At 35.8% G+C, this 26,281-nt stretch overlaps 1 protein-coding gene and 1 pseudogene across 3 annotated transcripts in view; both read left to right on the forward strand.

Annotated features, from left to right (window-relative positions):
• KIF2A (kinesin family member 2A) overlaps positions 1-26,281 on the forward strand; it is a 68,824-nt gene that overhangs the window by 18,581 nt on the left and 23,962 nt on the right. For 2 of the 3 annotated variants that reach the window (XM_024130922.3, XM_024130830.3), the window contains exons 2-5: positions 16,824-16,918; positions 17,311-17,430; positions 24,971-25,025; positions 26,005-26,127. In XM_024130922.3, coding sequence (XP_023986690.1) covers positions 16,824-16,918; positions 17,311-17,430; positions 24,971-25,025; positions 26,005-26,127 — 393 coding nt within the window. The remainder of the gene's footprint in view (positions 1-16,823; positions 16,919-17,310; positions 17,431-24,970; positions 25,026-26,004; positions 26,128-26,281) is intronic. The other variant, XM_024130881.2, reaches the window with a different exon arrangement.
• LOC102978380 (poly(A) polymerase alpha-like) lies at positions 19,997-23,209 on the forward strand (annotated as a pseudogene).

Below are 26,281 nucleotides of genomic sequence, written 5' to 3' on the forward strand. Positions count from 1 at the left end.
TTTGTATATCTTCTTTAGAGAAACGTCTCTTCAAATTCTTTGCCCATTTAAAATATTAGGTTATTTATCTTTTTATTGTTGAGCTGTAAAAATTCTTTAAATATTCTGGAAACTGTTTTATATGCATTGCAGATATTTTCACCCATTGCATGGGTTGTCTTTTCTCTTTCTTGATTAGTATCCTTTGAAGCACAACAGTTTTTAATTTTGATGAAGTCCAATTTATCTTTCTTTTGTTGCTCTGCTTTTGTTATATCTAAGAAACCATTGCCTAATTCAAAATGTGATCTACTTTTGTGTCCTTTTACTTCTGTAGTCCTTTCCATGACCTATATCACCTAAAATAGTTACATATGTTCTTCCTTGATCCTAACACCCATTCTTGACCTTTGAACATAGAGAGCAGATTATTTTAGCATTGTTAGCAAGTATACTGCAGTTTTTTGATACAGGATTAACAAGGCTTTGGGATGTATTGGAATCCTAGTTGTGAAGTCATCTGTCTTTGTTATAAGAGTTGAAGGGTTCCTATTATATGTGTAGGTGTGCACATGTAGTATAATATGTCTGGGATTTAGAGGAACCATAGTAAGACAGCACAAAATCAAGCATAGAGAGCTACGTGGGAAGTAGAGTTTAAACTTGAATTATGGTAAAGATGATTTATTTTGGTTTGGTTTCTTTCATGATCATATCCTCAATATTATTTTAAAACAGATCAATGGCATGTAGTTCAGTTTATTAAAAACCCTTCCAGCTGTACTAAGTCGTCTGGGAAAAGAGGAAAATAAATTGATAAGAAGGTATTTCTTTTTAAAAAGAGAATGTAAAAACCCTGTAAAATTACATCTGCATACATACTGAAGTTAAATATGGATGAATTGATATGGTATCTGGGATTTGCTTCAAAGTAATACAGTTGTGGTGGGAGGAATGGCAATAGGATTGGCCATGTGTTAAAATTAATGAAACTAAATGAAGAGTATTTGGTATTTATAGTATGTTTGTAATTTTCATAATAGATTTAAAATTTTTAATAAAAACTTTTAAAAATGCCGCCTCAAACCTAATCTTTCTCTTTAGTTTCAGATCCACCTTCTAGATATTACCACACGGATTTCCTGCTGGTATTTCTAATTAAACTCATCAAAATGGAATCCATTGCCTTTATCTCCAGATTTCTATATTTTCTGTGTTCTGTATATTGGTTAATGGAAGCACCATATACCTGGTTTCCCAAGATAGAAACTTCAGACATTGTCAACTTCCCTAATTCCTTGAAGATTTTTGCTCCTGACTCACTGTTATTCTCTCCTACCCTATTCCTATCATATTTTTTGGTAATTGCATCATTCATATATAGATGATCTTTCTAGTACCCTCTTCTCTCAGTTCTTTGAACTGCTTTCCTCCCTCCCTCCTTCACTCCCTCTCTCCTTCACTCCCTCCCCATTTCCCCCCACCCCTCCCTCCTTCCCTCCTTCCCTCCCTTCCTTCCTTCCTTCCAGTGATCTTACCCTTGGCCTTAATTAGCTCACTATATTCCTGACATCTTCATAATCTCAGTTTCAAGCATCCCAGTTTTCAGTCACCATTCTGTCTTTCCAGCATATTCCCTCTAGTATCCTGACTCCACTAATCTTTTGACTCCATCAGGATTTATAATCCTACTACTTTTTATTGTTCCTATCTTTCCCTCATGAACTCACTTTCTAATAAACCCTCCGTTATATGTGTAACTTAAACTCCCTTGCCCCCCTCTCTTGATCGGCAAAACCTCTCAGATCACTCCCTTCTACATGTTTTAAACCTCCTTGCCCTTTCTAGGTTGTCTGAAAATGACTGGAGGGAAAAAATCATAATTATGCTTACTGGTCACAATTTAAATCATGGCTACTTTCCTTGAATGAGCAATCATATCTCTAGCCCATTCATTCTTTCCTAGCTGACTTTTGTCACAAAATCCTTAGTGTTTATTTACTCACCCACACTCTCAGCAGATGACCTTGCTTCCCTTTTCCCCACTGAGAAATATAAGCAATCAGAAAAGAACTTTTACAGATCTGCTGTATCTAACCAAGTACCAGTATCTGCACCTGTAAATCTGCCTTCCTTACTTTGCCATGGATAAACTCTTTCTGTTCCCATTTTAGGCCAATTTCCTTTACTTGTTCACTAGATCCTGTGCCCTTTCACCTGTCCAAAGTTACTACTTCATCAGTTCTCTCCTTGTGCTGTATCAATATTTTCTTTTTTACTGAATTATTTCCATCAGCATATTGGAATGTTATTTCTCTCATCTGAAAAAGTGATAACTCTTAATCGCACTTTCACTTTTAGACATTGTTTTTATTTTACTTGATCTGTTAACAGCATTTGACACAGTTGATTCATTCTTCCTTCCTTGAAATACCTTCTTCACTTGACTTTTAGGACTTTACTCTTTGGATTTTTCTTATTTTTCTCTGGCAACTTCTTGATCTTCTTTGCTGGTATCTCATTAACTCCCTGACTCTATACATTGAAGACCAGGATGTCTACCCTCATTCTCTTGGTGATCACATCCACTTTCCTTGCCTTAAGTACTGTCTGTATCAGTGTTTTTCAAACCTTTTTTCATTATTGCTCTTCTCCAAAGAGCCGTTTTAAATTTTTTACCCTAATCACACTGTCCCATGAAACTTTGATACTACATATACTCTGTATTTGTTTATGTGTTATGTGCTTCTATGACTCTACTCTTCTTTGTGCTCAGCGGCCATGGCTCACGGGCCCAGCCGCTCCGCGGCATGTGGGATCTTCCCGGACGGGGGCATGAACCCGTGTTCCCTGCATCGGCAGGCGGACTCTCAACCACTGCGCCACCAGGGAAGCCCTATGTCTTCTCTTAATCCACATTGGCCAGGCATTAAAAGTAGAAATTTCCCTGGGTTAGAGCCACTACCATCATAGGTTTCCATAGTAGAGTGGAGCAGAGATTGGTTGTGATGACGGATTCGTGGGAGAAGTAGTGACATTGCAATCATGGATTGAGATTTTGGCACAAGATGGGGAATGTGCCCTGTTTATCTTTATATTCCTACTTCCTGATTATGTCCTCTGCCATTTGAAAGAGGACATATTAGTCTGCATAGGCTGCTGTAACAAATAATGTTATAATGCTTTATAATGTTAAATAATGTTATAATGTTAAATGTTTTATAATGTTTTTGGCAGCTTTCTGAGTTATGTTTAAATTTTGTTAATAAATATATGCACAGATCTACATTGCCTGGGTTACTGCTGTTGGAAACGGTTGAAAAACATTCCAAAATATCCCTAGCTCTTGTTAGGATGTATTTAAGCATAACAGAAGATGATATGTACATGTAGATATAAAAAGTTCACAGAATAATGCAGCTATATTGGTATGGAATTCCCTTTTGAGTAAATAGGAGTTTAAGCCAGAGAGCAATTAGATAGCATTGCTCAATATATGCAGCAGGTATCTGTGAAAAGTAGTTCTTCAAAACTTTGGATTAGTGCTTGCTTCGGGAGCATGTATCCTAAAAGACTTTGGACTGTCAGCAACATGTTATTTTAACACCACCACTATAAAACTTTGCAAATCTTTTATCGTTAAACAAATGAATAAAGGTGTATTTTGGATATTCTGTCACCTAGGAAAATGATCTTTTAATTAAAATGTATTAAGATTTATTTAGTTATTAAACTTTAGTTAATAAACTTAATGAAGTTTTTAGTGCTGTTTTCTAAGGTTGGTTTGTTTGTTTACATTTTCACTAGTTCAGCTAGAACCCTAATCAGATAACTTATGATTTTAGAAATTCAGTTTTTATGTTTTCTTTACTAGTGGTTTTGGATACTTTTTAAATCCTCTTCCCCAACCCCAAATATGCATAATGATATCAGGAAACTACAGTGATTTAATACCTTTTAAAGGGATCATGGCCCCTTTGTGACATTTTTTTATTATCCCTGTAGGTAATTAAGGATGGAAATTTTCTTAAAAGCTGCATAATGGGCCCTTCTAAATGATAATTTTACCCAAATTGTTAGCGTGCAGTGTGGTTCAATCACTGCTGTAAAAACCCAACAAGATCTGAAATTCCCTGTCGGCCCAGAGAAACTGGGCAGTATTGAATTTTCACATCCTTTTTCAAAACAATGGACATACGAGTTAAGACTTTGAAAATTTGTAGTTTGTTTACAGTATTAATGACGTTTGTCCCATTTTTAAGTTGTATTTTCTTCGTGAAAATTCTTAGCTGTACCATTCCCATTTTTCAGAATTCCAGCTTTGTATTTAAAAATGTAAGAAAGGAAATGCTAAAACTCTTAAATTTAGTTATAAACAGTAACATCTTAAATGTGATAAACCAAAACAAAAAGGTCTCTATGTTTGGCAAAGTCACATTCCCCAGGGATTTACTAAACAGCAACAGCACTGTTAACCACTGTCAGCTGAGGCATTATTTGTGCCCTTCTCTAATGGCTCCTTGTTCCACCAGAGCTGTTGAAGAAGGTGTGACGCTTACATCGTCCTCGTTAAGGATTATTTTCATCACTGCTTAGATTAGCTAACAAAACCTGGATATCAGAGTTTGGGAATGTGACTTCTACTGGATCTGCTGTAATGGTCTCTGAAAAATCACCAGATTATTGTCTGTCCTTATTTATTGGTCAGTGGCATCTAGGAACAGATTGACATTTACTGTTGTAGAGAATATAAATAATAATTATAAACAGCTTTGAGGTAGCTGGCAAGACAAAAAATAATGTATGAATATTACTGTGTACTTAACATTTTTCATTTTCCAAAGAATGCTCGTAGTAACATCCTTTGATTGTCATATTCTACTTTAAAGCGGCATTGTGGAACTCTCCATTTTTCCCAGTTTTTTCCCATTGGAATATCTTCATGTTCCTGAAGGAGCATCCTTTTAATAAGTTGAAGAAAGGAATCGTATGTTTTAAAAGACAGCTTTAAAACAAACCTCCTTAGACAACAAAAGTTAATTAATGTAACACATTTTGCTATGACTCTACTTGGAAGGATGCGCTCAAATTTGCATTCTACACTGGCACTGGTTCTTATAACTATACAGTTGATTTATTTTACTGGAATCAATATTTTATACAAAATTTAAGAAATAATAAGCCTGTTTAAGATTTTAATCACATGATATGAAGTTTCAAGAGTTTTGAGGTTAGTGTGTTTTAAGAAAATTTATCAGGATTCTCTTCTGGTAGGAACTGACTTGGAAGAAACTGCTTCTTTCAGATATTTATTTACCAACTACTTTGACTTGAGTAAGCATATGTATTTTACTCACCCTCTGGAAGCAACATCATGCCAAGCACTTGTTCTGAATGTGTGATTTTATAATTCAGAGTAATATTTAATTTTTTGTTCTTCCTAGTATGGATGTTTATACTTTTCCTCTTAGTCCCTGTTTGCAGAGAGGAGAAAACTAGTTTTTATTACTGTTTTTTAAAAAGTCAGTAAAAAAAAAAAAAACCTTTCAAATTATACAGTGGTATTCTGACTGAAAACTGAAGTTACTAAATGTTTTATCAAGAATAGATATACTAGAGAACTATTTATTTTAATTTATTAGCATATAATCTAGATTTGTTTTCCTTGCATGGCTATATGCACATGAATGACCAGTGACTACTGGTTTATCCAAAGTTTGTGTAAAAAATTTTTAATATTTTTAGCTAATGATATTTATAAAGCATTGATTTTTGTCAGTGTCTTTAAATTTATCAAACTTTAAACAAAAATAGATATTAACTTCTAAGGGTTTATAAATTGCCATTATAAACAATCAAGTCAAGTTTTATTTTCACTAATCATTTCAGTTGTGTTATTCTTTCATGTTTCAGTTTTGAAAACTTTATTTGCATCTTACTATTTTAGAAATATGAAAAGAAAATTTTATGGAAACAGCTCAAGAGGGACTGATAAAAATAATGTTTACTTTTTAGGAAGACTTGTTGCATGTATGCTTATGTATACCTCAACTCTATGATTAGGGTAATTAGAAATAGAAAAAAAACATGGAGTTTGTAATCCTAGGTATGTCACAAACAGCTGCAACCTCTTTGAAAACAGCGTGGGTCTGAAAAGAATTGATTGTCACTTTTTCATATTTTTCCTTACCTTCTACCACTATATCCTTTTAATAATGTACATATATTTGTTAGCATTTTAAATATTCCAACTTTTAAATACTTGTAATGATATTTTATTAGTATTCTTGACTGCTTTATTTTAGCTCTTGCCTTCTGCATTTGCAGCCAAATTATACTTTATATGCTAGACAAGGTTTATGCCAGCCTAATTGGTTGCTGGCATTTCTTAGCCTCACAGCTGCTGTGAATTCAGCTGTGAACTAGGAAACATATAATAGGATCCTGTTTTCAAAGACCAAAGGCAATTGTCAACATGTAAAAGTTGTTTTTGACAGCTAAATAAATAGATGAGATTTTATGGCAAGTTAAATAGCACCAATAGCAATCTTAAGTAGCCATCTTAATTTTAAAGATTAGAAAGTCCTGAAATATAGAATGCATATATTTGTTATTTTTGTTCACTGGGGCAAAGGTGGCTTGAATTCAGGTGTTTGTTCTTCTGTTCAGTCATTTGTGGGGGTTTTTCTTTTTAAAAAATGACTTGTCTTAATATTTACTAACAGATTTTTAAAATTTGAGATATGAACTTTCTCCCTTTGATTTTACCATAACGAAAAGTTGAGGCTTAAATGATGTAAAGATATTTCTTAAAGTGAACTAAACATAAATGGCTTTGAAATAAAGATTATGGTTTCAAAACATTTTATATATTTACATTATTTGATTTAGTAGATATTATTTTTATAAATTATCCTGACATCTAAATTTGGGGTGAAATTTACATTTACCTTAGGTTTACCCATATGAAATTGTCATTTTTTTAGGTTAAAAATGGTCAAATATAGACTCTTGATTTTTTTTCTTCTTATAGTTACGGTGGTTCTCATATGATTTAATTATATGTAAAAGTCTGTTAGTTCTCAATAGTAGAAACCAAGAGGATCCTGTTTTTAAACAATACATTCATCTCCCATTGAGGTCAGAAATCTGTTCCTAAAAGTCAGATGTTTTATGTGGAAAATGCTGCCTGGGAATCTGTTTGCCTTTATTTTAAATAGGAAAAAATTGAAACAGTAGTCATCAACCCAAACTTCCTAACCAATTTCAAAAATGTAACACACACTATAAATTCACCTACATATAAGTAAAATATTGTAATGTTTAACAGACAAAAAATAAGGGTAACAAATCCATTTCATATACAGTAAAATCTTTTCTTCCATTATAATTGCTTTTTCCCCATCCTCAATATTTTCCTTCAACATTTTCTTAAATATTTTGGGACTCATTCAACACTGGGGAAAACAGGATGAAATAAATATAAAAGGCTGTGGAAATACATTTAGGACAAGTACACGGTCTCAGGAAGTGGCTGACACTGAGTATTATGCCTGTGTTTTGTATCACTTTGATACTTGCCATGCTTTTTTAATTGTGATTCTGACCATCTATCAGTTATATTTGGAATGTAACTCAGAACTTTTCTTTGCACACTCTTGTTTAAAATGCGAATTGAGTTTTGGCATGGACAAATATAAATCTTTTCCTATTTAAACATTGGCCAAAATATCTTACATTGAGAAATAATTTTTATGAAGTTTGTGTATTAAAAACCAAGAGGTGTTCTACTGGGAAAATGATTGGGGAGATGTTCTGCAGGATTTCTCTTTATTTCTCAAAACTCTTTGCAACTGTTTTTTTATTTCACTCTCAACAGATGACATTTTCTACACTGTAATTTATCTTTACAAGTAGGTTGAAGTAAAGCTGAAAACTTTTAAATCTGTCTCTAGATTTTTAAGTTTTAAAAAATAGAGTTTTGAAACTGTAACAGTTATCATTAATTTATATAATAGTGTTGATTTTATATTATAGTGTGAACTTAACAGTTTTCAAATCTCACTTTCATTTTCTGTGAACATGAAATAGGACTTAAAGGTAAATTGGCACTTCTGGTCAAAATAGTACAATAAAGTTCATGTATTGGCATCCATCTGCCCCAGACATATAAGAGAAAACCTTTAAAAAGGCATAGTGAGCTCAAGAACAAGATATCACCATGGAGCAGAAATGGATCAGAAATACTGAGGGATGAGTGAGGCTGAGCAGGCAAGGTTTGACTCCTGAAGGATGACTCCTGAAAAATTTGACTCCTGAAGGATGATGGGGGACTAAAAAACAAAAAGAAACAGAATCAGGTTCACTGTTTGAAGACAAAGACTTGTGGCTCCTCTTTAAAGATGTTGATCAAAAATTCCTGCTGATTTGCTTCCCAGAGCTAAGTTTATAGGAAATTTTTCTCCAAGGGAGGCAGTCCAGTGTCATTAAGGTAGAAATACAGGGGTGATACTCAGCCACTGTGCACTGGGTAAGTCATACCAATTATCTGTGGCTTTATCTGTTCTGATTGGTGATGTATCTCACCTTTAGAAACCAGTAACAGGATACCGAGAGTCAAAGAATCATAAAGAAAATTAGAAAATAATTTGAACTGCACAATAACAAAAATACTACCTATGAAAATGTTTAAGATGCTACCAAAGCTGTTCTTGGAGAGAAATGTGTAGCTTTAATTGCTTATAAGGAAAAAGATAAAGATGAATGAGCTAAAGCATTCACCTTAAGAATTTAAGAACCAGCAAAATATGCCCGAAGTAAGTTGAAAGAAAGAAATAAGAAGGACTAAATGCAGTAATTAAGTATTTAATAACATATAATAAAGGGGCTCAACAAACCTGTGTTGTTCTTGGAAAAGACAAAATTGACAAATCTCAGGTGAGATTTTATCAAGGAAAAAAAGTTGAAAAATTAGGAATAAGAAGTGATTATCATTTACAGATGCCACAGGCATTCAACATAATTATGAACAACTTTATGCCCCAAATGTGAAAACTTAATATAAATCTCCTAGAAAAATATAATTATCAAAACAGTAAAGAATAGAAAACTACAATAATCCTATATTAAGGAAATTGAATCATCTCACAAATAAAACCCTAAGCCAAGATGGTTTTAGCCAGTGTCTACCAAACACTCAAGTTTCAAATAATTCTTATTTTATACCAACTATTCCAGAATAAGGTTGGTATGAGAAAGAAAAACTGCTGGCTAGTATTACTCTTGATAATGATGTAAAAATCTAAAACAAAATATTCAATGCAATTCTAATCAGAATCCTAACAGGTGGGGTTTTTTTATTGTTTTTTTTGTGTGTGTGCGTACGCGGGCCTCTCACTGCTGTGGCCTCTCCCGTTGCGGAGCACAGGCTCCGGACGCGCAGGCTCAGCGGCCATGGCTCACGGGCCCAGCCACTCCACGGCATGTGGGATCCTCCCGGACCTGGGCACGAACCCGTGTCCCCTGCATCGGCAGGCGGACTCTCAACCACTGCGCCACCAGGGAAGCCCTTTTTATTGTTATTTTATTTTTGGAACTTGACAAGCTGATTCTAAAATTTATACAGATCTGCAAAAGACTAAGAAGATCAAAGAAACTCTTAAAGAAAAATAAGGCGGGGCAGATAAGCAGAAGGAAGGGCTTTTTAGGAAGTGGTGCTGGAAAAATTTGTTTTCCATGCGGGAAAGATGGAAATTGTGTTACCATACACAAAGATCAAAATGACAGTGGGTTACAGTCCTGAATATAAAAGACTTTGTAAAACTTTATTTTTAAAAAAAAAATTTTATTATAGTTGATTTACAATGTTGCATTAGTTTCTGTTGTATAACAAAGTGTATCTGTTATACATATACATATAACCACTCTTTTTTAGATTCTTTTCTCATATAGGTCATTACATAGAGTATTGAGAACAGTTCCCTGTGCTATACAGTAAGTCCTGTAAAACTTCAGAAGAAAATATAAGAAACTGTCTTAATGACCTGAGTCTCAGGAAGAATTTTATGACATAAAAAGCCATAATTGAGAAATATATATATGTATTTGACTACATTAAAATTAAAAACTCATCAAATTCATCAAAAGACACCATAAAGAAACTGAAAAGATAAGCCACAACTTTGGAGAAAGTATTTGGTACAACATATAACAGAAGATTATTAGCAAGAATATATAGAGAATTTTTGTAGAGTGGTAGTAAAAAAAATAAAATTAAAAAACACATGAAAGGCCCAGATGGCCAAAGGAACTCAAAATAGGCATAACCTCATTTAGTCAGAGAAATTAGAACCACAATATGATATATTAAATCTGACAGATACTAAGTATTATTGTGAATGTGAAGTAATTGCTAGTTGGATTGCAAATCTTTGCAGTTACAGTTACTATAGGAGACATCATAACGCTAACTAGAAAAGTTATAGATGTTCCTACTCTGTATTTCTTCTCATTGTATATTCCAGAAATACTTGTGTATTTGTATCAGTACACATCATAGGAATGCCTACAGCACCATTGTTCCTAACAGCAAAAACAAAAACAGATGTCCGTCAACAGTAGAATAGATAAATTTTGGCACATTCATATGTAGTGAAAATGAGTGAACATAAATGAGTAAACATGAATGAGTGAACAGCAACATAAGTGAATCTCGGAAAAATAGTGTTGTCCAAAAGAAAGAGGTCTTACAAGTAGTGTCTATTTATGTACAGTTTAAAAATAGGCAAACTTTAAATTTTTGTGTGTGTTACATTTATAAATGAAAAAACAATAGAGAAAAGCCACAGTATGATTATCTCAACTATCAGGGTATTGGTTACTTCTGGTGGAGGGGAAAAGGAGAGGGAGAGGGAGGTTCACTTAGGGAGGGGGACATACGGGGTTTCAAAGGTATTGTTTCTTAACCAGGCTCATGGTGGATACACAGGTGTTTGCTCTGTTGTTTTTTAAAGTGTAGATGTGTGTATGATATAACTTACAATAAAGTCGATGGGGAATCAGAGTCAAAGGACAACAAATTAGGATGGAGTATAAGAATTTTTTCAAATCAGAGAAATAGGATGGTATTTGGAGGGCCACATGGGAAGATTGTCACAGGTTCTAGGGAAAGAGATTTCTAACACTGATTAGAAATATTTCTAACACTGAGCTTGTAATTCTGTATCTGTAGTTGTCTTAATAACACCAGTGCATGACTGTAATTAATAACATAGACTCAGGAGAAAGTATATCATTGTTCCACCACTAGTAGCATCATTTTCCCAGTCATCCAGGCTCAACATTTTCCTATAATACTTATATGTTATTTATCACTAAATCATAATGATTTTTTTCCTTTGAAAAATCTCATATCTGTCCATCTTTTTATTTTATTATTTAACACCTTTGTTAACAGGTGATTACCATTTGACTTTTGAAAAAATCAAATTGTAAATTTTTACTACAATTAAAAATGAGATATTTGAGTATCTCAACTGAGCCATATATAAAACAAAGAAACAAAAACCTTTAAAGGTATATTGGGAAAATTCAGTCTTCGAAATTTTTTTTCAGAGACATCATTTGGTAAAAATAATAAAGCCCCCCGTGCTGCATAGGTACTCCAGATATTTCTAGTTACCTGATCCACTGGCAAAAAGCAAACACGTAACACTTCATTTGTTCATTCAGATCCAGTCTTTTTATTCATTTCTTACTGATGGAATTTCACACTCATTTTTTTTTAACATCTTTATTGGAGTATATTTGCTTTACAGTGGTGTGTTAGTTTCTGCTTTATAACAAAGTGGATCAGTTATACATATACATATGTTTCCATCTCTTCCCTCTTGCATCTCCCTCCCTCCCAACCCTCCCTATCCCACCCCTCTAGGTGGTCACAAACCACCTAGCTGATCACCCTGTGCTATGCGGCTGCTTCCCACTAGCTATTTTACGTTTGGTAGTGTATATATGTCCATGCCACTCTCTCACTTTGTCACAGCTTACCCTTCTCTCTCCCCATATCCTCAAGTCCATTCTCTCGTAGGTCTGTGTCTTTATACCCGTCTTACCCCTAGGTACTTCATGACCTTTTTTTTTTCTTAGATTCCATATATATGTGTTAGCATATGGATGAAATTAGAACACTCCCTAACACCATACACAAAAATAAACTCAAAATGGATTAAAGACCTAAATGTAAGGCCAGACACTATCAAACTCTTAGAGGAAAACATAGGGAGAATGCTCTATGACATAAATCACAGCAAGATCCTTTTGACCCACCTCCTAGAGAAATGGAAATAAAAACAAAAATAAACAGATGGGACCTAATGAAACTTAAAAGCTTTTGCACAGCAAAGGAAACCATAAACAACACACTCATTTCTTGTTGGTTGAGTAAACTGGACTATGGTAGAGATAAGCCAACATTTTCTCAGTCCTGCCCTACTACATGTCTAGAGCTTCATCTTAACAGGTGGATCAGCTGCTTTTGACTCTCCTAACTTGTGGCTTAAGGCTTTCTGTGTGTTTGCATTAGTAATGGAAGTTGTGGAGGTACCAGTGTTGAGAAGACTGCTGATACTGGGTGTTATCTCTGTAATTTTCTTTATCCTTTTTCTTGCTCATCTCTCTAAGGCTGTCTTTCAAGATTAAAGTCCCTGTGAAATCTGTGATCCTAATACAGACGTTGTCCCACTGGTCTGCCTCTCCTCACACACTTAGTTATCAGTACACTAAGTCACTTCTCCCTCCTTAGGAATGTTGGAATATTGTGTTAGATGCTTAACAGTAAGAATGGTGGTAGTCTTGCCTTTTGAAACATGCATGTGCTTTTCTCTATTCTCATTATTGTGGTAGTTCTGTTGGGAATTGCATGGAGACCTCTATCTGTACTCTTCTTCAACAACCTCAGCCACAGCCTCTCCATTTCCTACTGGAAGTTATTCTTTATGGTAGTCCAGTGTTCAAATGCATCTTTTTGGGGGTCATTTCCTATTGATGAAATTGTGTCCGTGTGTTATATTAAACCACTTCACTTTTCCGAAAACCTTTGTATCAATAATCTTCTTGTCCCCACTAGTGGGTGTTACTGTTGTGAGGCTGCCAAGGTGGGTGGGGTGGGGTGGGGGAGGAGTGGCTGCTGGGTCTCAGCCTCACCACTCGTGTTATGGAGATGGTGATAAATTAGGGGCTTAATGCAAGCAGTGGTAGCTCCTCTTAGATTGTGATGCTGGATAGCAGGGCAGCTCATGGCTCTCTGGGGGTCTACTCTCCGCTTCCATTACCAATTAAACTCAATCTTTCTCTTGTTCACATCCTGTGGCAATCATAGATACACTGCTTGGATCTCCCTTTGAAAAAGAACTTCTTCAGCTTCAGGGAGTACATTTAGCTGACAGCCTCAGCTGTTAATATCTTCAAGGCTCCATAGTTTTTGAGCTGAGGCCTTGTGTTTCCTGGGAAACCTCCAGCTAGTGACTGAGCATGGTGTGAGTACTAGGCCCAGTGTGGCACTCCTCTAATGGTCAGTCTTTGCTCTGGAGCTCCCTGATGGGTTGGCCAAGACTGTCAGATCCGCATCAAGGTCTGAGGCTTTCTTTGCTCAATCCTGCTTTATGTCCCCTTTCTTTCAGAGGTTTCAGATAGGCATCATGGTCTGAAAGTTTTCCATGACCAGTCCTGTTTCCTTCTCCTTTTATCTTTCACAATAAACCTCTTGTCCTCATAGCTGTCTCAACATCTACTTCCCAGAGGACCCAACTGACATATACTATTTGTACTGGTTATTTACCTGATTTCTGTCCAAATCAAATTTCAGTGGGCATTATCTGATTTCCCTTTTTTTAATCCTCTTCCTTGAATCCTCTGTCTTTTCCAGCTCATTTCCCCACCCCCGACACTTGCTTCTCCTCTAATGTACACTTAATCTGAGTAAATGGCACCGCGAGTTACTCAGTTGCTTTTACATTTGTCTTTCACATTTTAGTCCTTGACCCACTTAGAACTTTTTTGGAGGGAGGGAGAATACTGTGTGAGATAGGGATCAGTCAGTAAAACTGGAGAATTACCATAGTCAGGGATGAACGAGGTCACAGAGGTAATGAGGGGTCAGATCATGTAGGTCTTTGTTATATGACATTAAAAGGCCTTTGGAAGGACTTTGGCTTTTTCTCTGTGTGAGATGGGGAGCCACTGGAAAGTTTTGAGCAAAGGAATAATCTGACTTAGTTTTTACCAGGAATGTTTATGCTGTTCTATGGAGAATAGGCAGTAGGGCAAATCTGGTAGAAGAGAGAGAGTAGTTGGGAGAGAATTGCAATAATCTAAGATCAAGGCCTTGGTGGCTTACAACAAGGTGATTTCCGTAGAACTGGTAAGAAATGACAGTATCTGGGGGTAAAACTCGGGCATCATCATTTTATTTTGTAAAAAATCTCCCTAGGAGTTTCTGGTGCACAGTGAGGGCTGAGAGTCTATGCTACAGTTTATGAATTTTTACAGGGGTATTTGGAATTTAAGCCACACAGGCTTCTTCCTCATCAGCTTGATTTAGGAGAGAAGAGAAGCATAGTGATAGCAGCAAGTGCTTTTGCATCTGACTGAGGTTCAAATCTGTGCTAGTTATTAGCTGTATAACCATGAGCTTCAGTTTCTTCATTTTAAAAAGGGAGGTAGCTACTTCAAAGGTATGTTTGTTATGTTGAATGAACCAATGTAGATTAAATGAGCCAGTCTCTGACATATATGTGCTCACAAAGTAATAGCTTAAAGAAAGATCTAGTCTATCATATTGGTAAAAGTATTTTAAATTGATGATGCTCAGTGTTGATGAGGGTATAGAGGAACAGGTCCCATTGTTGGTGGGAATATAAATGGAGAGCAATTTTCAAATATCTATCAAAATTTCAATATCCTTAACCCAGTCTGCTTCTAGAAGTTTTATTTATGAAAACAGTCACACCTATGTACATATATTCAGTGCAGCATCTATAATGGCAAACAATTGGAAACAATTTAAATTACTTCTAGTAAAGGAATAAATTATGATGCATTCCTTTTATGGAATGCTGTGAAGTTGTTAAAATTAATGTTGATCTGTCATGGAAAGATTGCCAGTACATATTTTAGCTTTTAAAAAAGCACCAGGGCTTCCCTGGTGGCGCAGCGGTTAAGAATCTGCCTGCCAATGCAGGGGACATGGGTTTGATCCCTGGTCTGGGAAGATCCCACATGCTGCAGAGCAACTAAGCCCGTGCACCACAACTACTGAGCCTGCGCTCTAGACCCCACAAGCCACAACTACCGAGCCCATGCGCCACAACTACTGAAGCCCGCACGCCTAGAGCCTGTGCTCCGCAACAAGAGAAGCCACTGCAGTGAGAAGCCCGTGCACCGCAATGAAGAGTAGCCCCTGCTCACCGCAACTAGAGAAAGCCCACATGCAGCAATGAAGATCCAACTCAGCCAAAAATAAATAAATAAATAAAATAATTTATTTTAAAAAATTTATAAAATTTATAAACAAACAAAAAACATAAAAAAGCACCAATATTAAAGCTGAGAGTATGTACTTAAATCTTCAAAGTTTGAATTTTTAACGAGATTATATTTATTTATTTCTTCTTCAAATTTTTACATGGGCCCATATAGAAAAAATATTGATTGACAGTAACTTCATACATAGACAGTAATACTTATAAAATTATTAGCATTCATATTTTCTTTGAAGATATTGTATGCCTTGTTATTACAATAACATTGTTTTGTATACTATATATCTGGATTTTAAAAAGATATTTAAAGAGCTGTAAATTATTCTAAGATAAATTATAGATGCCTCAAAGATTTCATTTAGGAAATACATATGAAAATTCCATATGTTCAGCATTTTATTAGATAATATTGAAGATGCAAATATATAACAGATAGTTCCTATCCTTACTTGACTAATAATCAAATGGGTGGGTAAGATGAAAACAGATGAAATAAGTGAAAAAAATACACACCCACACATACACACGCAGTACTCATACTCCTGTGTGTGTATGTATATATATACACACACACACACAGGAGTATGTATATATATATATATCTTGATCTGTGCGATGACAAGTGCATGACAGCATGTGCAATAGTATTTTTTGCAATGTTTATAATAGTAAAAAAAGTTGCACAAACCTAACTGACCATCAATAGGTATTAAATAAGTTGTGATAAACATAATGGAATATTATGTAAAAATGTAAAATATTTAGATCTATAGTTATTAACAGGTAAGATCCACAGTCTATTAGGAGAGGGAAAACAAGTTTAATACATAATATATAACGTCTTCTCTGTATAGGTGGTAAATACTGGAGTCGTCAAAGAAAGTAAGGAGTGGAATGGATTTAGAGAACATTTTTGATTAGTATTTCCCTAACTTTTTGGACTCAGATTCCTTTTCTTAATAATTTTAAAACAATTTGATCAATTGTACAGTATATGATAGTGAAATTTAAGTTAAAAGTATTTATATCTATATAGTACTTAAAAATTGCTTCATTAATTTTTGTTCTGTGTTCTTCAGAATCACTGTTGGCTCATAGTGAGTTCCTGGTCTTGACAATTGGCAAATTGATTTATGGTCCCATAGATAAAGTTCATTCCCTAATCCTGAGAATCTGTGGAAATCCCTTGTAAGGAAAGTAGTATCATAGTTTTGTAAGTTTGTAAATTATAAAATTGTTTTTGACAGTGTTTAGGAATACCATAATTTGTGGCATTTTAAAAGTGTATATTTTATTCTCACTTAGGCCGAATACATCAAGCAATGGTAACATCTTTAAATGAAGATAATGAAAGTGTAACTGTTGAATGGATAGAAAATGGAGATACAAAAGGCAAAGAGGTATGATCACTGGGTTGAATTTTATTTCTAGTCTTATAATCAAGATTCTGAATATGAAACAAAACAGAAAACTGTATAGTTTAATATAGTGCATGCATCCTTTATCATTCTTGAAGAACTTTCAAGTGATTAAAAAATTTCACTGAAAGAAAGGTAGATTCCTCCTGCATATCTTATGTGATTGGACATATAATCAAGACCACAAAGTACTACCTTAAGAGAGATTCTTTTAAATATATGTGGGTTATAATTCTAGGTAATTTAATTTTCAAGGTAATAATGTTCCTTAGGCTGAAATTGTTTAACATTTATTCTCTGTGTATAAATTTATTTGAAAATGAAAGGTTAATTGTCCAAATTCACTCTCAAAATATATGCATTTTATCAAACAGATTGACCTGGAGAGCATCTTTTCACTTAACCCTGACCTTGTACCAGATGAAGAAATTGAGCCCAGTCCAGAGACACCCCCACCTCCAGCATCCTCAGCCAAAGTAAACAAAATTGTAAAGGTTAGTGATGCAAATTCAGAGCAGGGTGTGTGTGTATTCTGGTTTGAAATGGGACTGTGAAGAGTATGTTTAAATATTTGTTTGCTTTTTTAGAAAAACCTTAATTCTTTCTGCCATCTACATGCGTGTATATACACACATACTTTCAAGGATCAGACAGTTGTCTAATTCACAGTTATGACGATCATTAGGTAAGATCCTAGAAATTCCATGCCTGATTAGGATTTTTCCTAAGACTAATCGTTTCTTAGGAGACATGGGTCAAAACCATTTGCTTGCTAGTATTTGTTGAGTGAATACATACGACTGATTAAAAAAAAAAGTTTCTTATTCATAATAAATTCCCATTTTAGTAGTCTTTTGAAATAGTAATTCTGCTATTTACATTTATTTTAAAAAATGGGAAATGACAGATTGTAGTGTAACTATTTCTGTATTATCTGTGAAGAATAATTTATTTATAAATTTTAAAACCATGCTATGCCGCCTAACAGTTTTATCTTCACAAAAATAAAAGGCACATGATTTTTATTATTTTAAAAGATAATTCCTCTTCCTCTCTATTGAAATGTCTCTGTGTTAAAACTTTGTATCAGAATACAACTCTTTAAATCAGATAGTCCCTCGCAGTTGTTAAATCTGCAATTCTTTGTGTTAAAATTCTTACTACATGGACTTCCCTGGTGGAGCAGTGGTTAAGAATTCGCCTGCCAATGCAGAGGACATGGGTTCGAGCCCTGGTCTGCGAAGATCCCACATGCTGTGGGGCAACTAAGCCCTTGTGCCACAACTACTGAGCTTGCGCTCTAGAGCCTGAGAGCCACAACTACTGAGCCCACATGCCACTACTGAAGCCCGCGCGCCTAGAGCCTGTGCTCTGAAACAAGAGAAGCCACCGCAATGAGAAGCCCACGCACCACAACGAAGAGTAACCCCCGCTCGCTGCAACTAGAGTAAGCCCGGGTGCGAGAGCAAAGACCCAATGCAGCCAAATATAAATAAAATAAATTAACCAAAAATTCTTACTACATTGTTGATTTTATCTTCTACAAAGATTAATATGACATGACTTTAGCCCTGTAGGAACTCACTATCTTGCAGGGAAGACATACATAAGCATCCACATATAATATGATAGAAACTCAACAATATCAACAAAACATTGTGCTTTTTAAACCATGCATATGACCATAAGACAGACTTTCAATTTATATAAATTCAACATATTGAGAGTCACTGCTTACAGGTCATTAGTTAGTTACCCCTTGTTTGTGGACTGTTTTTCATACTTGGCTTCACAACCTTGAAGGATCTTCATAGTTCATCCTTCTTGGAATGTCATTAGCAACCTTTGGTGTGAATTAGAATAACCTGGAAATTTTTTAGAATATATTGATTCCTAGACCCACTCACAGAGATTCAGTTTTATTTTATCTAAAGGGTGGCCCTGGGATTTCCCTGGTGACTCAGTGGTTAAGAATCCACCTGCCAATGCAGGGGACACGGGTTCGAACCCTGGTCCGGGAAGATCCCACGTGCCACGGAGCAGCTAAGCCCATGCGCCACAACTACTGAGCCTACGCTCTAGAGCCCATGAGCCACAAGTACTGAGCCCGTGTGCCACAACTACTGAAGCCCGCGTTGCTAGAGCCCATGCTGTACAAGAGAAGCCACCACAATGAGAAGCCCATGCACTGCAGCGAAGAGTAGCTCCCGCTCTCTGCAACTAGAGAAAGCCCGCCCGTGCACAGCAATGAAGACCCAATGCAGCCAATAGATAGGTAGATAGATAGATAGATAGATAGATAGATAGATAGATAGATAGATAGATAGTTTAAAAAAAAAGGGTGGCTCTAGCATCAGTATCCTTTTAACAGTACCCATCTGATTTGAATATGCAGTTAGCATTGAGACCCACTGCATTATTTGATATCTTTTTTTTAGGTGAATAAAATAAAGTCTTGGTAAATAAATAATAGGACCAAAAACTTGCTGCCCTATCTATGCAGTGTTGAAGTCTTTGAAAGTCTAATGAAACCTTTTAGTAAAAACCGACAGTGTGCATTTCATAGTATTTTGATGTTTCAGTTTAACAGTGGGCTGTAAGTTGTCTAAAACTAGTATTTTGTTATTTACCCCTGACATCCAGAGATGAAATGTATTACATGATTTTGGCAGGATAGCATGATGATTAAAAAACACACACTTTAATGAAATTACTTAATCCTTCTTTGCTTCACTTTCCTCATCTGTGAAACCAGAATAGCAATAATAATGATGTCACAGGGTTGTTGTGAAGATTAAATGGATTAATACATATAAGGTCCTTAGAACAGTGCCTGGCTTGTTTTCATTCCTGAATATTTTGGGGCAGTGGTGGGATACTCATATAAAAAAACTTGAATATTGATGGCATTAGTGGTAGTTTATCAGAAGATAATTTTAGTTTTTCATCATTTATTTTTTCCCCTTTTTTTCATTTAGTTTTATATTATTGTATGTCTACCCATTTATGTTTAATTAAAGGAAGCTGAGGCCATGTTAGGATGAAGGGGAAGGAGGAGAAGCGCTTAAACATCCCCCCATACCCCCACCCTGCCTCAGTGGATCTTGCCTAGGATGGCAGCGGTTTCAGGGGTGTGTGGTGGGGAGTGACTGGGCGGTGCCAGCGCAGGAGACGATGCCATTTCCAGTTACAACGCAGGGATCACCTCAAACACAGCCACCACAGAAGCACTGTGGCATTACCTCTCTCATCAGCTTAGCAGCCCCCAAGGAGACTGACTCCCTACTTACACAGAAACTGTTTGAGACTGAAGCCCTCTGGCATTTTTGAAGAGGAAGAGGAACTTTCTTTTTGAAGAGGAAGAGGACTTTAATTTTGGGAAAATTAAATAACCTGGTAAAAGAGTGGATATGAGAAATCAGTGAAAGCAAGACTCTTCCACGATCTGTAATTGAAAAGGTTGGTGGAAAATTTTTTACATTTGGATCTTATAGATTAGGAGTACATACAGAAGGTGCTGATATTGATGCATTGTGTGTTGCACCAAGACATGTTGATCTAAGTGACTTTTTTACCTCATTCTATAAGTTGAAATTACAGGAAGAAGTAAAAGATTTAAGAGCTGTTGAAGAGGCACTTGTACCAGTTATCAAGCTGTGTTTTAATGGGATAGAGATTGATATTTTGTTTGCAAGATTAGCATTGCAGACTATTCCAGAAGACTTGGACTTAAGAGATGACAGTCTGCTTAAAAATTTAGATATAAGATGCGTAGGAAGTCTTAACGGTTGCAGGGTAACCGATGAAATTTTACATCTAGTACCAAACATTGACAACTTCAGGTTAACCCTGAGAGCTATCAAACTGTGGGTCAAACGCCACAGCATCTATTCCAATATATTAGGTTTCCTCGGTGGTGTTTCCTGGGCTATGCTAGTAGCAAGAACTTGCCAGCTTTATCCAAATGCAATAGCATCAACTCTTGTACATAAATTTTTCTTGGTATTTTCTAAATGGGAATGGCCAAATCCAGTCCTACTGAAACAGCCTGAAGAATGCAATCTTAATTTGCCTGTATGAGACCCAAGGGTAAACCCCAGTGATAGGTACCATCTTATGCCTATAATTACACCACCATACCCACAGCAGAACTCCATGTACAATGTGTCCGTTTCAACACGGATGGTCATGGTTGAGGAATTTAAACAAGGTCTTGCTATCACAGATGAAATTTTGCTGAGTAAGGCAGAGTGGTCCAAACTTTTTGAAGCTCCAACTTCTTTCAAAAGAACAAGCATTATATTTTACTTTAACAAGTGCACCAACTGAAAAACAACGCCAAAAATGGGTGGGCTTGGTGGAATCAAAAATCCAAATCCTGGTTGGAAGTTTGGAGAAGAATGAATTTATTACACTGGCTAATGTGAATCCCCAGTCACTTCCAGCACCCAAAGAAAATCCTGACAAGGAAGAATTTCACACGATGTGGGTGATTGGGTTAGTGTTTAAAAAAACAGAAAACTCTGAAAATCTCAGTGTTGGTCTCACCTAAGATATTCAGTCTTTATAGGCAAGCAATAAACAGCAAGATGTTTGAGGTGGACATGAAAATTGCTGCAATGCATGTAAGAAGAAAGCAACTCCATCAACTACTGCCTAAAAATGTGCTTCAGAAAAAGAAAAAGTTCAACAAAAGGTGTCAGGTTGACACCTCTGAATGACAGCAGCTTCGACTTGTCTATGGACAGTGATAACAGCATGTCTGTGTCTTCACCTACCAGTGCTATGAAGACCAGTCCATTGAACAGTTCTGGCTGTTCTCAGGGCAGAAACAGTCCTGCTCCAGCTGTAATAGCAGCATCTGTGACCAACATACAGGCTACTGAAGTTTCTGTGCCACAAGTAAATTCCAGTGAAAGCTCAGGGGGTACATTGAGTGAAAGCATTCCTCAGACTGCCACACAACTAGCCATTTCATCACCACCAAAGCCTACGGTCTCCAGAGTTGTTTCTTCAACACGTCTGGTAAACCCACCACCAAGACCTTCAGGAAATGCAGCAACAAAGACACCTAATCCTATAGTAGGAGTCAAGAGGACATTCTCACCTCATAAAGAAGAGAGTCCCAAGAAAACCAGAACAGAAGAGGATGAGACAAGGAAGATGCTGTCTTGTTTTGAGTGGACATGATAAAACAGAAACAAAGGAACGGAGGGTACAAGACTAGACATGACTGAAAATGGATTTAGGTTTTTTTTGTGACCTCCCTTACTGGGCTAATCAGCACTTGATTGGAAGTCCAGGTTAGTATATGAAGCCAGGAGTACTGTGATTATTGTGTTAGCAACAGTTGCATTAACTATTTCAAAAATGATAAAACAGAAACAAAGGAACAACTTGATACAGAGACAAGTACAACTCAATCAGAAACCATTCAGATTGGGCTTCCCTGGTGGCGCAGTGGTTATGAATCTGCCTGCCAATGCAGGGGACACCAGTTCGAGCCCTGATCTGGGAAGATCCCACATGCGTGGAGCAACTAAGCCCGTGCGCCACCACTACTGAGCCTGCGCTCTAGAGCCCACGAGCCACAACTACTGAAGCCTGTGTGCCTAGAGCCCGTGCTCCGCAACAAGAGAAGCCACCGCAATGAGAAGCCCACGCACTGCAATGAAGAGTAGTCCCCGCTCACTGCAACTAGAGAAAGCCTGTGTGCAGCAACAAAGACCCAATGCAGCCAAAAATAAAAAATAAATTTATAAAAAAAAAAAAAGGAAACCATTCAGACAGCGGCTTCTCTGTTGGCCTCTCGGAAAACATCCAGTACAGACCTTTCTGATATCCCTGCTCTCCCTGCAAATCCTATTCCTGTTATCAAGAATTCAATAAAACTGAGATTGAATCGGTAAAAACAACCTCAGGGGTCCATAAACAATATCTGCCAACTCAACCTGTTGTCTTCAAATGCTAAAAAAGGAGAATGGAGGGTACAAGACTAGACATGACTGAAAATGGATTTAGGTTTTTTTTGTGACCTCCCTTACTGGGCTAATCAGCACTTGATTGGAAGTCCAGGTTAGTATATGAAGCCAGGAGTACTGTGATTATTGTGTTAGCAACAGTTGCATTAACTATTTCAAAAAATTACTGCCTTTAAAAAAAAAACAAAAACCTCAAGCTGTATTTGTATTCATAATTGACGTCTGGACTGGGTTTATGTTTGCTGCATTGTTTGGAAAATTTGCAATACAAGCTGGCACAAGAATTCCTTATTCTGATGATGTACTTTTATGTATTTTTTTATTAGAAAGTAGAACTAATTTTAGATTTTCAGCTTGATAGATTTTCATTTTTTCCTGCAGAATTTCCTTTACCATTAGTTTTCAAATTGGATGCCATTGTGCAGTGGTGTACTGTTGTACTTCAGAGAAAGGATAAGAGTACATCTAGTTCAGTCCCTATGAGGTAGCTGTAACCTTTAAAAATGAAATGTCAACTCTAGGGTATATATTTGACATTGAAAGAATAATTAGGAGAGACTTCGTTTTGATGGGGTCATGATTAAGAAATGCTATATTGGTTTTATTTATAGAATTGTTTAGAGTGCGTACAAATCAGTGATCAGCCAGCGAATATTTTTCTTTGAGCTTGTTAAAGCTCCACATTCTTTTGCCTTTAGTATCTTGTCTTTGAAACAAAGGTTTTGCTCCCTCCCCGTTCTTTATCTTTTTCCCCTTTTTGCTTGTATGCGTAAGGTAGGACTTCTTTCATAAAAAACAAAATGCCAGTATTTTCTTAAGCCATGATGTGGAACCAGTGACCCTGTGGCCACATGGCACAGAACACTAAATTTTGGTCCCATGGCTGAAATTTTAGGGTGACTAAAAAAATGCCTGTGAAACATGATATCTATCTTGGATGGCCATTTGATCTCTAAATATGAGGAATTTTGTACACTCCACAGAACTCCTGTCTATAGTAAAGTTCATTTTCAATTTTAAACATGTGGGCAAAAAGGCATTTTCTCCAAGAATTTTAAACAAATTTTTATTTTTAAATGGTTGACTAAAATTTGTCAGTAAGTTTTACATGTAGAAACATTTAAAAATCATTTCTAGCAAGCACTTGACATCTAGTCATCTCTCTACTCCTTTTTTCATTTTGTTTTATCCTATCAATAAATAATTCCACATAAGTAAGCAGCAGAGCATTCATCTTTACAGAATATGAGGGATGCCAGATGTTGATAAGCTTAGATATTCTTTCTTAATCTGGACAAAGCAAACCTAACAGATTTTTCTGATGAGCATGTTTTATGAATCCTCCATTGTGTTCCATTCTATCACATGTACATTTTTCATGTTAAACTGCAATTACTTAAACTCTTCTCTATCCTTCTAAATTAATTTTCCAAAGTTGGAGTGTAGTCTTTTCCCCCTTAGACTATGCATTAATTGAGGCTTTCTTTTCACCATACTTTGTAATGTCTAGTAGACAGTACTTCTACATACCACATCTTTGCTCTGCACAGTCACCTTGCCCTTCCTCCTACCACCTAAGAAGAAAAGATGGTCAGACTAACAGGTGAAGTCTACAAGGTGTCTTTGTGTTCTGTGTAGCTTCAGAATTAGATTGAAATTGCCAGGTACAGATTTAGTCTTGTCATTTTGTTACACATTGGGGAAAAAGAATTCAGTTTATTAAACATTTCATGTAACTGCACCCAAGTTTTGCCAAGCTGGGAACTTGGACCTTTTCTGTGTAGTGACTTTTTAATTCTAGTTTTCATAACTTTGAGATCAGACTGTTGGTTTCGCATGATGTACATAGTGTCTCATGACTGGAGTTTGCTTTGTTTTAGAGTATCTGTACTGCTTGTATTTTTCAAGAGCTATTTTGTGAGCAGATGATGTATTTCTCCATTGAAACCACAATAAAAAAAAAGCAAAAAATAAAATAAAGGAAGCTGATTATGATAGACATATATATGAGGAGTAAAGAGAGAAAGTAAAATGAACATTTTCTCTTTTATAGAATCGACGGACTGTGGCTTCTATTAAGAATGATCCTCCTCCAAGAGATAATAGAGGTAAAAATTTACCTATTAATTTTGCCTATTGCCCTGACAAGGTAAATCAAAAGTCAATCTTACCCTTGATGTTATTATTCATTTAAACTTTACATGGCTAATTTTAAGATTGATATCGTCTTGATTTCCCAACACAATAATGTCAGTGATATAAAAAAATGATTTATAAAGCTATGTGATAAATGTGAAACTCCATGATATATATGCCATTTTGAGGCATCTTATTTACCCAATAATTTTTCAGATTTGAGGAGAGTATTATGAGAAAGAAAGGAATGGGGAAGTAGTCGGTTAATTGATTTCACAAGGGTAAATTTAATCATTGTGACATTTTTACATTATTTTCTGGCTAACTTTCAAAAAGTGTCATGGGTAACTTTGAAGACAAACAGGTATCAATTGCAGTTAATTTCAGGTCTCATATGTTTTCAGCTAGTTGATATAAAGCACAGTTAATTTCTTTTCTACTGTTCAGCAGTTCAGAATGGTCCTTTCTCATAGTGATGTTTCCTCTGTGTGTATGGATGGTAAGGCAGGACAGGTGTAGGTATTAGAGGAAAGATTGGAGGTAGAGGGAAAGTCCTGCACTTTCAGCACTATTCTTTGAGTCTTGAGAAAATTTATATTTCTTTGTAAAATGTGAGATTTATATTTAACTTAATATTGCTTTTTCCACTTTTGTAACATCCACAGTGGGAAATTCTCTGTTGAGGATTTGCATATTTGACAAGCAAAGAGTGGGATTTAGAACAAAAGGAGGGTTGAAGGACTTTTACATTTTTACTTGCTGTATTTCTGAATTGTGTAAGTTTTTCAAAATGAGAATGCGTATAAAATCTGTATTTTGCACACTTACTTTTTAAAAATTATTATTTAAAACCAAGCCTGGCTTTGGTTTTTATAAATTATTCAGATTGAGTTTTGTTTATTGAACAGAATTGATTATTACGTATATTTTAAAATTTTGTTTCACTTTCAGTGGTTGGTTCTGCACGTTCGCGGCCTAGTCAACTTCCTGAACAGTCTTCCTCTGCACAACAGAATGGTAGTGTTTCAGATATATCTCCAGTTCAAGCTGCAAAAAAGGAATTTGGACCCCCTTGTATGTAAATCATGTATCAAGGATTCAGTCATTTTAGGCATACATGTATTTTCTCTTGGTCAACTTTATAAGTCCCCAAATTGCAAACTTAATTGCAGATTTTATTTTAACCATTGTGGAAAATTTTTTTTGTTGTTAGTTTAGTCTGTTAATT

Source organism: Physeter macrocephalus, chromosome 8 (genome assembly GCF_002837175.3).
Source record: "Physeter macrocephalus isolate SW-GA chromosome 8, ASM283717v5, whole genome shotgun sequence".
Classification (NCBI taxonomy): domain Eukaryota; kingdom Metazoa; phylum Chordata; class Mammalia; order Artiodactyla; family Physeteridae; genus Physeter; species Physeter macrocephalus.